Raw genomic sequence first — 13,566 nt, forward strand, 5'->3', positions numbered from 1 at the left:
GGCCTTTCTGTTTTCAATTCCATTACTGAATAGCATCGAAAATACCTCTGTTGCCATGCTAGCAGCAAGAAACACATCATGGTATCTTATGCAACTACTTCAAAAAGGAAAAAAATATATTTAAAAAACATCATAGAACTAAGTCTTTTGTCTCGATATACTATAAAAACATTCTCTGAATATATACAAAGTGATTGCAAGGAAATAATATATCTTCAATTATTGTTATCTCTGTGGAGTCCTGTCTTCCTTCACTGGCAATAATGTGAAGTAAGCATGTTTGAAACCTTCCTGCCTATCTGTGATTGCTTCCTCTTTGCTTCCCAGAACAGAATTTAGTCTCAACATTTAAGTAGGAAAGGTGCAGAGAAGGGTGATAAGAATGATGAAGAATTGTGGAATAGCTTTTGGCTGGAGAATGACTGAAGAGAAAATGACTGTCAGGTTTCTCTTCTGGTATCTGCTGTGGTCCTATCAAATGAAGATAGCAGAGGCAGGTTCAAAAGAAATGAAAAGTGTTCTTTCTCTTACAACACATGGAATAATCAAAATGCCTGCCAGAGGAATTTCTTAAAAAGCAATTAGCCAAAAATCCACAGAGGCAGATAACTAAAAGACTGATAGACCAATAAGTCTTTGAAAATTCCTGACAGCTGGAAGAATATTTGGGGAAGTACTACTTTCTAGTACAGTACTACTTCTTAGGCAACTACCAGTCGCCTCAGAGACAGGAATCTGGGAGTGTTAGTCACTTAGCCTGGCCCAGTCCGGCCATTCACATATACCTACCACCAAAAACTCTTGCAGGACTTGCCTCACGTCAAACAGAGTAATTTAACACTACAGGTATTAGCAGCATTTCTAATGCTTGTATTTTGTACTAATATGACTAATCCATGTATCTGTTTTTCAGTTGCAGTATAAAAATCCCAAACAACTGAGCAGCCTGAATATCAAAACACCTTCAAACCTTTTAGAGGTGTAGTCAGGTCAGAAGTGCAGGACACCAGCTGCTCCAGGAAGCCCACTTCCATAGTTAATGTGCCTAAAAGGTGAGGAGTTCCCACTACATCCTGCCCAAGGGTACAGTTAGTTGTTGTTCTGATTGCTGCCAAGCCTCACAAAATGACCTCCATCATAGTATTTATTTTATTCCATCTATTTGATCTCCTCTGTGGCCAAACTAAAAGCTGCCATTAAGCTTGAGTTGTCAAAGAGAATAATTCAAGAAACACTTTGTTTTGTAGTTGCTCATCACTTTGAGCAATACATTTTTTTAAAACATTCTGTCATTAGAGTTGCTTGCTTGTCCTTTATGAGCCTTAATCTAGGAAACAATCTGTAGAATAATTCCAGCATTTATTATGAACCCTTAGGTAAACATGATTAACTAGAGCGATGTGCTGAGCATTTTTGGGTAGGACCCACGATACACTTTTCTAAGTATCTAAGCAGAATTAATTATTGAGCTGTACTCTCATTAAATGGGGTTGTTTTGAAATTGCCTGTGTATTATAAAGGCAGCTTCTGAAGTGCCTTGAGAACGGTTTCTTTTATTGCCTGTTGCATTTTTGCTATAGATATATCAATGAGAAAGGAACAATAAAAACTCATCAGAACTGCACAATGTTCCAGAACATTTGAATAATTACATACAACCAGAATCTGCAAAACTTGACAATTTTTAGAATTGATCACACTTGGGGCTTATGATTTTCTGCATGACAGCAGTTGTTTAATTAGTACATGTTTAATCAATGGAAGTGATAGCTAGGCACAAGCTATGCTGACCTGAAAGCACTACTATTTTTTTTCCTGAAAAAAGCTTCTGATTAGTATTTGAAGAAATACAGCTCTCAAGAAAAGTAATACGTTTTCAAGAATATTATATTTGAACTTTTAGGGATTAAATACAATTGCAATAAAACCCAATACTGATCAAGCATCTAGCAGGTCAGAAAGATCCAAATCAGTAAGGAATTGAAGTGATAACGCTTTCCTCCCATCAAATGAGTTCTGCAATACTACAGCCCTATCAAAAACATCTGAAAGATTTTACAGAGCTTTTTTCTTACAATTTAGTATAAAATCCATTAAGTCATCCTCCTAAATGCATGTATCTCCATCTTGACCTCCACTTACATATCCCAAACTTGCCACTTCCTTGACAGCCTCCCCACTCTTGCAGTGTTGTGGCAGTGTTCATATGTTATTGGGCTGGGTGGGGTTCTCTTCCCTTTTTGAAAGGCATGTCTGTTTTTGATGAGAAGCAGGTAAGACTTACCTGCTATTTTTCCAGGTAATGTGGAATGTAATTGAGAATGCCTACATGCATATAGAAATCAACATGGTTATTGTTGTCTTATGTTATCCAAATTACATGAAGCTGAAATTCCATTTGGAGTTTCTGTTAAGCAAGCATGCTGACAGATGGCAGCAATCTCAGCTGAGAATAGCAGCAAAAATACATTGCTTGGGAGTGGAAAAGACTGTAGTGAGAACTATTGAATTAGTTTTGTTACTTGAAGGTGGTAGTACAACCTAACTCAACAAACTCAGTAGAACCACTTGCAGACTGATGAGCACGTTAACTCATGCTGTGCTGTCCAAATCCTATCTATTTTGGCATCTGAACCAAAGAAACCAGGATGCTTACTGGAAGACATCTAAAAACTACTGACACTTTAGTATCAGTATAAAGAGCCAGACAATTGTCTGGCCACCTTTCTGGTAGCCCTGGAGACTACTTGTACTAATCCCCGCTTTTCAAGGTTCTGTGGCCTCTAGAATTGCAGTTCTCTTAAGTGACTTGCACACTTTAGATTTCTTCCAAGTTGATGTCTGAGTGCCAAAAGTCATACAGAGAATAAACAACTTTATTTTATAACAGAATTACAGAAAGCAAAATATCACTTAATACAACTTCAAGCTGCTATAAATCTAATTTGGCATTTTAACTATACACAGTCAGCAGCAAAAAAAAAAAAAACAAACAACCCAAAAACAAACTCCACAACAACAAAAAAAAAAACCAAAACAAAACCCAAACCCCAAAACAAACAACCCCCCTGCAAGAACAAAATAAAAATAAAATCCAAAATAATTAACAGGTTTTCTCGATGGCAGTCTCAAATGATGGTACTTATCTTACTACTTTATGAATGGAGTCCATCGCACACTTTTATTCAGCATTCTAGAAACCTGCATGAACCATTACCCAAAGCCTCTGAAACATACTCCTGCTCAGTAACAGAAATGTCAGTTCTAACATGGAGACAGTGAAGTTTAATAGAAAGCAAGTAATCTACACATGTATTCAAACAATGAAAGTGTTGAAGTTTGGACACAGTAAGAAAAAAAAGCACTAAGGTTTTAAGCTGCCTAGATCATCTCTTGTTGGAAGAAGAGAAAGATATTTTGTTCTTCCTTCTTTCCTTATCTGGAATGCTGCAGACAGGAAAACGTCTGCAAGAAGTTGAGCATTGGCACCAAAGTGCAAAAAGAACACAGTGCTCAGTCAGAAATGGGTCTGCAACTCCTTCTCCTCTAGAGACTGCCACACCATCCCTGCTCCACAGAGAGGAGAACCTTAGAACAGAAAGAGTTACAGAGATATCAGTATAAAATTTATCCAAAGAAATATATTTTTTCAAATTTTAGGAAATGTTGTATTTTTATAAAAATCTTTGTTATGTGATACCATATATTTACCTGAATAATCTGAAAAAAAAAAAAAAAATCTGTAAATTACTCCAGTAAGAGATTTCACTTGAAATATTTGGAAAAAAACTATATCTAAATTAGTGAAGATCCCCCTTCCTGCACAATTACCGTGTGTGTTCCAGTGAACAATGCTTTCCAGCTTTTTTTGTTCACTTTCATATAATTATGAACGAGTTTCAAAAATACAAGTAGTTGTGCAAAAGAAGATCATACTCTTTCAAACTTCATTTAAAAAAAAAATCTAAGACTGTTAAGAAGTGGTTATAAAAAAATAAACAAGAAAGATTGTAAGGGAATATAGACCACAGATGTTAAAATGGAGTTTGGTATTGGCATTTAAGTCTTGAATATCTGGTCATCATTGCTAGGCTTGGTGAATTCAGTAGAGTAGTGGAATGATTATAGTTCTTCACGGTCAGTGTCATTTTTACTTCTGGAAGAAAAAGGAGGGGGAAGATTGCATAAGCATTCATAATGGATACTATATGAATGTCACATCAGAGTCAAAAAGTAATTTTTTCCACAGAGGTTATTTTTAGGAAAGGTTATTTACAAGTTGCATTAACTAAAGCCCCCTTCAGTCATGAACACTGTGATTCAGTTCCTATCAATGTTTTTCTTGCTTTAGTGATATTTTTTTCCCTCCCCAAAAGTCTCATGGTATTTTAACAGCCACCTTTTGCAGTTTGCTGAAAGGCTTAATCCACAATCTAGTGCATAAATAAAAAATTCAGATATTCAATTAATTATCCCTCAAAATCAGAGTGTAGTATATCTGACTTTTATTGAAGAAACCAAGTCTACATAAACAATATTGCTGTAGTCATTGCGGCAGAGCTTCCATCACCTTAGAAACAACTAATCAAAAGTCATGACATGACTCCATTGTCTAAAGACAATCATCTAGAGCTGTTTCTGCAGTCCCACCTGCCCTTCAGGTGCTGCTACAGGAGGGCACAAGGCTCTTGATGGTCCAAGCTGCAGACAAATATTCAAGGCAGTTCAGGTGGCCTATATTTAGAGAATTAATTTTTTTTCCTTAATGTTTAACTGAAAGGCACCATCCATCAAACAAGTTACCAGGTCTCAAAACCAAGAGCAGCATGGTGATGTCTTCATATTAGTCCTCTTTCACTCTCACAAGCAAGACCAAGAGCTGGAGAGCAATTGGCAAACTCAGACTAGAACATCTGACATTTCAATGCATTGCAAACACCGTTATGTGTTTCTCAAAAAAAGCAAAAAAACACCTTCAGCAAACAGAAGCAACTCTTTGAATGTTTTTTTTTCTGAATAAATTTTTTACAAAGTAGTTAGATATTTGATGAAGGAGCAGAATCAAATTTGCAGCTGGCCATTAATGTAGAGATGTGATGCAAGCCTGCCAAGATTGTCTCTTCCTCCCATGACACTGCCCCTTCAAGAAAGATGTTGTACTTACTTATATGGGATAGACTATGTTGAACACCAATTTGAAAGATACTTTTCTAGATTAAGGTAGCATGAAGAAAGTGGCACATTCTGTACTCATCTAACAGAAGAGGCAGCCCCTGCACCCAAGACCTTTAAATTCACACTGATCAGTAACAAATGGAAAATGTGATGGTAGCACATACTATAATAGTAAAACCTTGCAAATCAAAACAATCTGTTCTGCTGTCTCAGTGTATTGTTCTACTTTAGACCCTGCCATGTCAATGTTGAAATTACCAGAGGGCTGGACTGAGTGCATGTTTAATGTTGTGTACCAAGGGACTGGTGAAATTACCTAAAGCACAGAGGCATTCTCCTTGCTACAAACTAACAGCCTTCTCAAAAGTGATGTGGATTTTTCCCAGCCCTTTTGGAGCACTTATGTGATGTGGACACTTGCCCATACAAACCTACACCACACTTCAGTACAGCTCCATGTCCTCTCCCGTGCTTTCAAAAGCTGGAGCACACAAGCTATACCCATTTTCACTGTCACTAGGCAACAAAACTACAGAACAAATCCCACTGAACACTGAAGTAAAGGTACAGTGAAAAACCACACAGATTTATGTAGAGCTCCTAGGTTTTGGTAACTTTTCCCCAACCTCCCCTCGTAAGCAGTCCCTTTGTTATTTCCACAGTTTATAACATTGTATAATTAATATCCAGGTTAGTGTTAATCTAGCACTTCCAAACTTGATCCATGTTGTCTTCCTGATTTTTTTGTGCAGTTATGCACAAAATTATTCATTCCTTTTTGAAACATCCAATAATCTGTCTCATACTGAAGAAATATTCAGGGGGCAGCTCAAACTTAGCTCCACTGTGATGTAAAACCTACAGCTTACCTGCAAGTTCAGAGGAAAACTGACCAAAAGGTAACTTATAAACTCACATAATCAAAACAGACATTGTAGTCCTAGCACCATTTGTAATTGTACAGGTAAACAACAAAAAAAAGTGACACATTTTTCATGTTTTGCAGAAATACCCCAAACTCCCTTCAATATGAACTACAACAACTTGATCAAACATTGCAGGAAATGCCCGAAGAGTACTGTGACAAAACTGTGAGACATTTACAGACAATTTGTAATTAAAATTAATGTCAGATTTGACTTAGGATAAAATTTCTTATACTGACAGTCTACTATTAGTGCCTCTTCCAACTCACCATTTTGTGACAGCATATACAGGAGATGTCGCATAATTTTCAAGCCTTTTATTGCAGAATGCAACAGAAAACTGATTCTACATTTTCCCATCTTAATGACATACATAAACTTACCTGAAGTAATTGCTTGAGGGCGTTTTTGATTTTACTCTTCATCTTCCTCAGCAAGTTCAGTTTCTTTGTGCACCACCACTCTCGTCACAGACATGTCAGGGTGCTGTTCTTTGGCTTCTTTGATTGCCTGTGCCAGGGCCTGCAAATGTATTTGAAGCATGTAACTCAACAACAGCACAAGGACGTTCACATGGGGCCAAGAGAACAAGAGAGGAGCATCAGAAATTTTGCTTATAGCTGTTCAGAACTCTAAATTTCTGAATTTAAGAAGGCTCAGGGTTAAAAAAAACTTCAAACCATCAAACCCCAAAACCAACTAACCCCCCTAACACAAAATCCAACCAAAAAAACCAATAAACCCACTATTCTAAATATTTACCAAAATTTCCAGGAATTAACAAATAATCATAAAGTTATTCTGTAACTTTTCTAGCTCATTCTAGGAGACAAAAAGTATTGTTACATCCCAGATTTTTTTTAACTTCTGCAACATAGCTAGCAAATAAAGACTTAAGAACAATTTACACAGTACAGAAAAGTAAGAGTTCTCTTCAGTTTCCCAAACAAAAAGAAAAGATATTTTGGAATGTGTACTATGTATGGTACTGAAACTCGAAGAAGATCACAACAGAATTTTCTTTCTCAGCACAAGAATCTCCTTTTTCTACTTTTAAGAAAACTTTCTCTAGCTTAACTCAGGGAAATGTAAACGTGTTAGTTTCTTATAACCCCTCCTTCACATTTTAAGAAACTCTATCTTCTTAAGAGATGTACCAGTATAATGCAGTTGGACAAGATGACCATTGCAGGCCCCTTCCAACTGTGATAATATTCTATTCTATTCTACACAAGAGCACCCTCTGAGGCAGAACAGGTAAAAACACCTGAGACTTTCTGTTCCCTCCCCTGATCAAAATCTCATTTCAGTAAACTGTTAATATTGTTGGAACGCAACACAAGAAAGAACAAGAAGAAACTGGAACGCATTTTGAGGCAACAGAAGGCTCACTGTTCACCTTAGTATCAACCACAACTAAAACCATCCAAATATACTAGTAGAAAACAAGAAAACTATAATGCAATAAAAACGTTTGTAAAGTTTATATTAATTTAGAAAAGTGACAATTTCCTGAGCCATAGGTAGTAAGCTAGAGAAGAAATAACTAACAAACTTTGAAGAGAGACTGGAAACACCAACATTAACATCTGAACTATTATATTACAATGAATGTGAAACCTATTAAGGAGACGTACAGAAGAACACCCAGTGTGCATTGGTACAATACTGATGTTTGCTGACATATTAAACCTAGCAAATTTTTACTAGTTTGTCTTTTACAATATGCCAAGTGTAATCTCTGTAGTACAAATGAGGGTACAAAAGTGGCTGCTGAGATTTAAGAACTGGTGTTTATGATAAACCATAAACAATGAAAGAGTCTCTAATTGTTAAATGAAGAAGTGATGCAAGCATTTGTATTCTGAAACTGCAAATGAAAATACTATTTTCCTATTGAAAACTGTTTTACTGATGTAGGGAGCTAAAAAGAAAAGAATAAACATCCAGTATGTAGTCTGTGCATTTAAAGAGCTCCTTGTCCACTGAAGAAAAAGTGGTAGAGATTTCTTAAATCTCTTAAAAGCTATTCACTCCTGCTTTAAACTTCAGTGATTAAAAGTGTATTTTATAATTACTTTCTTTATCATTTAATTTTTCACTTCATTACCCACTTGTCTCAAAACAAAGAAGGGCTCAGAGAATTGTCTGGCATACTAAAGGTATTGTGTGACTTTTCCAGACATCTGAAGTGCACTGAGCATGTGTCAAGGCAAACGAGAGCCATCCATGCCTGATGCTGAACAGCCCTGTCATTTAATTATGAATTTCAAGAAGAGACTCAGCTTGTCAAGAGCCACTTTCTGGATGCACAGCAAAATGTGGAATTAAATTCCCCAAGTGCTTCCAGTATACTACAATTAAGAAATTAAATTAGATCCTGTTATGTTGATTTGTGTAAGAGCTTTCATAGAGTTAGAACTGGATTCACTGCAACTCTGTGTAGAAGGCAGGCTTTCCCATCTGTGTTACCTAGTGACTGTTTGAGTTTGTTACTGGAGTTTCTCAGATGAAAAGCAGCAAAAGTTTTGTAATCATCACTAAAGAGAATAGATGATTGCAAATCCTCAAATCTTTTCCTGTGTGCTGCTTAAATGCAACCCTCTTTATTGGGCAGACAGGAGTGATTTTAACCTTAAGTTTCTGAAACATGGCAAAATACTGCTTTGGTACTGACAGAGGGGAAGGGTACTGATTCCAGAAGATCAACAATTTCTTTTGTTACACTAAATTCTGTAAATACAAGCGAAAAACTCTTCTTTAAATTCGAGATGTTTACATTTTCATGTATTGCAAAGCTTTGAGTCAAAATGAGTGCTGTATTCAGATGCTGCTGACAACACAGTAGACTCCCATCTATCCAGATTAATGTATCAAAATCAGATTATTTCAGTAATGCTTTCCCTCTCAAATGCCAAATGCAGCACTAAACAAACTGGGTGTTTTTTAAAAAAAAAAAACAATCCCTTTAAAAACAGTACAAAATCCTTTCACATGATATATCATGCAATGTTACAAATACTGTTTCTCTTTCAGTTATACTGTAAGACTTCTTCTTCATGAAACATGATCACTTAACAGTGTTGCTAAAATTAACAGCCTCGGGGAATTCCTATGTCCTTGTACTCAACCTTTCTACCGCTCTTTTTTTTCAGGTTTCTAAAATGTCATCTAGATGTCACTGGATGACAAAAAGCACATTTTAAGTGTTAACAGCTTACACACTCACCTCATCATGGTCAATATCTGCATCTCCAGTAATTACAATGCGCTTCTCAATTCTTGTTTCTGATATCCCACCTTTTACCATCTTAAAAAAGAAAACGGGAAAAAAAAAAAAAAAAAAAAGAGAAAACATGCTTGTAACCACAAAATTACAGAATGGTTTGGGTTGGAAGGGACCTTAAAGATCATCTACTTCCAACCCCTCTGCCACGTGCAGGGACACATTCCACTAGACCAGGTTGTTCAAAGCCCCATCCAGCCTGGCCTTGATGATTATTCCATATTGCTACAAAGCACTGTTTTTGCTACAAAACACAAAGTCTGTTGCAGTGAAATACTCTTGGTGCTAAATCTTCCCTTCCTTTTTCAGACACAGTTAGCAATTGCTAAAGTTGATAAAAATGAAGCAACAGAGAATTTCTTCTGTTACTGGAGTCCAAGTCTGGACTGATATAGACATGCAAACTGGCATTACAGCTTCTTCCACCTTATAAATCTGGCAGCAAGGAAATTCCAGGGGTCTTTTGCTCTCAACCCATCTATCACGGGCCTCTTCTCAGTCTCTAAGAATCCTATGCCACTAAATACAAAGACGATGTGGTTTTTAGTTCTGCTGTTCACGGATCTTAGGTATTTTCAAGATATTTCATGTTGCTAATGCAAATAATTTTGTGCTTTGTTTCTTAATCTAATTATTTAAACATTTTAGCTCATAGAAAAAATTATCACAGAAATAACATTATATGACTTTTTAAAAAAATACCAGCTTGTATAAGAGAAAAGAATAAACTGCTATTTAAGAAACACTGATCATATTAGAAAAAGATCCAAGATGATTCTCTTAGGAACACCACTACAATATTAAATCTGTTCTACTAGGTCCCTTTTTCAATAATGAACAGTTTGGGATGTAAAATAGAAAATTAGTTTAGAAAATTCTAACTCCTCTTTTGACTCAACAATAAGCAGTCTGTAAATTATAAGGACCTGCACCATTATGTTAATTCACATAATTTTTTTAGTAGATGACAAAACTGAAACCATTTTCTTTATCAGTTCCTTCCAAAAAGCAGCATTTCTTGACACCTGCACCTGACAAGTAAACGTACACTTTTTTTCGTCCTCTAGCTGTGGGAGCACTATTTATTGATTATATACTTTTTCCCAACATGCTGGTGGCTTGACTCCAAAACAGAGCAGGAGACTGAAAGCGACCTGTTGACTACCCTGTATAACAAAACAGACACATTTTAAGTTCTGAGTTTACTTTATTTCAAGTGATTTATCTGACAACTTTCCAACAACATCCTTCCACTCTCTTTCTGTGACCAGAGCTTTCAATGCTAAGGATATTTCAATGCTTAGAACATATATATAGAACATATAGTCAGTAAGCAGCAAATTACTGTTCCATTTTGCAATGATGTGAAACTTCTTGGGAGGAAATAAAACCCAAACTCAGACCTTACGCTTCCGTCTTCCCTTTGCCCTCAACAATGTTTTCTGTAATTTTCTTGGAAAACTATTTTAAGAGTTCAAAGACTCTTAGAATCTTCAAAGAGTTCAAAACTGCATTGTTTGGGCATGCCTAAAGTTTGATAAATACTGACATTAATTATAACAATAATAATCACGCTTTGGTAGTGCTCACGCATTCCGGCATGAAACGTTCCCTGAGACTGAAACAGATGTGATGTCCTGTTAACACTGAGTTTTCCTTTCCTTTTCAAGCATGGAATGGAGGGCACCTAATTCAGCACCAAAATACGCTTGCAGAGTAATCTAGTGGTATAATTTGTTTTAAATATGCTCTAAACCTAGCAGCACAAGGATCATCAGCACAAGGCTAAGAGAACATTGTTTCAGTTCATCCTTACAACTCATGCCATTCGTATGGCTCCTGAGGACCCCAGACAATTCAGTTATATTAACAAAGACTCTGTAAGGTCTCTGCTTATTGCAGGGGGGTTGGACTAGATGACCTCTAGAGGTCCCTTCCAACCCAATATATTCCATGATTCTAAGGTATCGCCGAATGATGACAGCACCAAAACTGTAAAAACCATAGGTACATACTGATTTGTCAAACAGAGAAATAAGACCTATATGAAGTACTAAAACCCCTAAACATATTTTTCTCCTTTTCCTTATCCTGTTCCCAGACATTCCTGCCTATTCATTAGGGCTTCTCTGTTAAAAATCTGCACATAGAAAGATTAATTCTCATTCACGCTTGGAATGAATCCATTTCAAGTCAGTTTTCTTCAATAAATTAGCAGATACATGAGAAACTTCATGTCTGACTATTTTGAGGGGTTAGGTTGTTGGGTTTTTTTAGCTCAGAGAGACATATATTTTACCTTGGTGATGTGTGTAGTTGTGGTAGTAGAAATTGGCTCTGATGTAATTGTCTGTGCACTCAGCAGCACACCAGCACTGTCACCAGCACTGCCATCAAGCTGTAAGGAAAGTTTTAAAAAAGATATTTTTGTATTTTGGCGTTTAAATGCTTTGTTTTCACAGAAGTAAAGGCTGGTTTCCTTACTAAACACATTCTTCAGTTCAGTTAGAACTGAAATCTAAATACAAGCTATCCAAGTTTATGGAGTCATGGAGGAAAGACTGTTATTGTTCATTCCTGTGGAAAACTTATGATCAAAGTTTCACTTCAATCAAGTTTCCAAAATTAAAAATGAGTTATACATTTGTAGACAGCCATTAAGTCCTTATACTAAAAAACCCAAACACTTCAAACTTCAGAACTAATACTGCTTTGTTTACAAACATTTTACTTATCTAACTCACAGCCAAAGTATAATCTTATCTGCTAGCAAAGAGTACACATTTTTGAAAAGCAGTTTTTAGACATTATCTATTTTGATGTACATGTAACTGGAATTAAAACCAGCTTGCAAACAGTACAATGACCCAGACACCCATACCTTTGGAGATTCATATGTGATAGTTTTAGTTTCCGTTTGAACAATTGGAACTTCTTTAGTGGAGATTTCAGTTCTCTGTGTGGCATCTGAAATGGTGACCATCTCTGTTTTCACTACTGGAGGCTGGGGTGCGAGAAATAATCAATCAATTCAAAAGACAGAAGAATGTTTGTAAAGTGGACCAAGCAAACACAATCAAAACTCATGAAAATCATAACAGTAAGATGAGTATTTGACTGCATTCCAGATCAAAAAGCATGCAATAAATAAGCAAAGTGAAATGAAGGCTAATACACCAGCCTTCTAGCATCCACATAACATGGTAGGAAAATTTAATCTTCTAATAACCTTGCCGAAGTTCTGTGTTTCAGCCAACAGTATGTATCACAGAAGGCAACTGCTAAAAACCGAGCTGCAACACAGGTATTTAATACGTGTAAAAGAGCATTACCAGGAAAAAAAAAACAACTTAGTTTGCATAAAGAAGCCAATAGACAGTGCAGAGGGATAAGCTTCATGTTGTAATTAATCTCAGAAAATACCTGTCATTGCTCTGTCAAACTGCAAATAATGACTAGAAATTCCAAAGAAATTATGTAAAAAATTAACTTTTTAGTATGTACTACTTCTGGAACAGAAAACAACTTTGACAATTGGATTTTCAGCAGTCTACATTCAATGTAGTAATTCTGGCAATCAATGGCTTCTTTTGACCACAACCCTAAAAAGCCATTTTAACCATTTAGGATTAGCTAGTGGTGTTCTCTGCAATATCACAAAGAAAGCAATTAACAAGGGGTCTGTAAGCCAGTGAATTTGTGAGTTCTCTTACTGAAGCAGACTTTCAATATATTTACGAACTTAAAAACGAAAAGAAAACAAAACAAAAACTCTAGTAAAGCCTTTTGATATTCTTCTAGGTGCATCAGTTGCTATCTCCCATTGATTTTGGATACACATGGGTGGAAATACCAGGAAAAAAAGATAATCCTTTCTTTCCCTCACACACAGTTGCACACACAGTAACCCTTCTCCCCCTCCTCCAAAACGGATGGTGTTAGGAAGTGTGGGTACATGCAACTTCTAAAGGTATTATAAACTAATTCTTTCACATCTTTAGTCAGAACACCTGTGTATGCAAAAGACATTAAAAGAAAGTAAATTGTTTGGATTTAAGTGCAAAGAAAAAAACATTGCCACCATTACAAGAACAAGCAGGTAGCCAACTAGGAAAAAAACCACTCAATTGTTGAAAAACTCAGCAGAAGATGATGCCAACTTTACAAGGAGATGCATTC

The 13,566-nt window shown here is 36.2% G+C and overlaps 1 protein-coding gene across 1 annotated transcript in view; it reads right to left on the reverse strand.

Annotated features, from left to right (window-relative positions):
* Positions 1 to 2,858: 2,858 nt before the first annotated feature.
* LOC103770517 (band 4.1-like protein 2) overlaps positions 2,859 to 13,566 on the reverse strand; it is a gene marked incomplete at its 5' end in the record, with an annotated part of 12,051 nt that continues 1,343 nt past the window's right edge. Inside the window, 6 exons of the mRNA XM_008937780.1 lie at positions 2,859 to 3,008; positions 3,050 to 4,156; positions 6,485 to 6,623; positions 9,331 to 9,411; positions 11,687 to 11,785; positions 12,269 to 12,391. Coding sequence (XP_008936028.1) covers positions 6,516 to 6,623; positions 9,331 to 9,411; positions 11,687 to 11,785; positions 12,269 to 12,391 — 411 coding nt within the window. The remainder of the gene's footprint in view (positions 3,009 to 3,049; positions 4,157 to 6,484; positions 6,624 to 9,330; positions 9,412 to 11,686; positions 11,786 to 12,268; positions 12,392 to 13,566) is intronic.

The sequence above is a fragment of the Merops nubicus genome, unplaced genomic scaffold, assembly GCF_000691845.1.
Source record: "Merops nubicus isolate BGI_N331 unplaced genomic scaffold, ASM69184v1 scaffold5363, whole genome shotgun sequence".
NCBI lineage: Eukaryota > Metazoa > Chordata > Aves > Coraciiformes > Meropidae > Merops > Merops nubicus.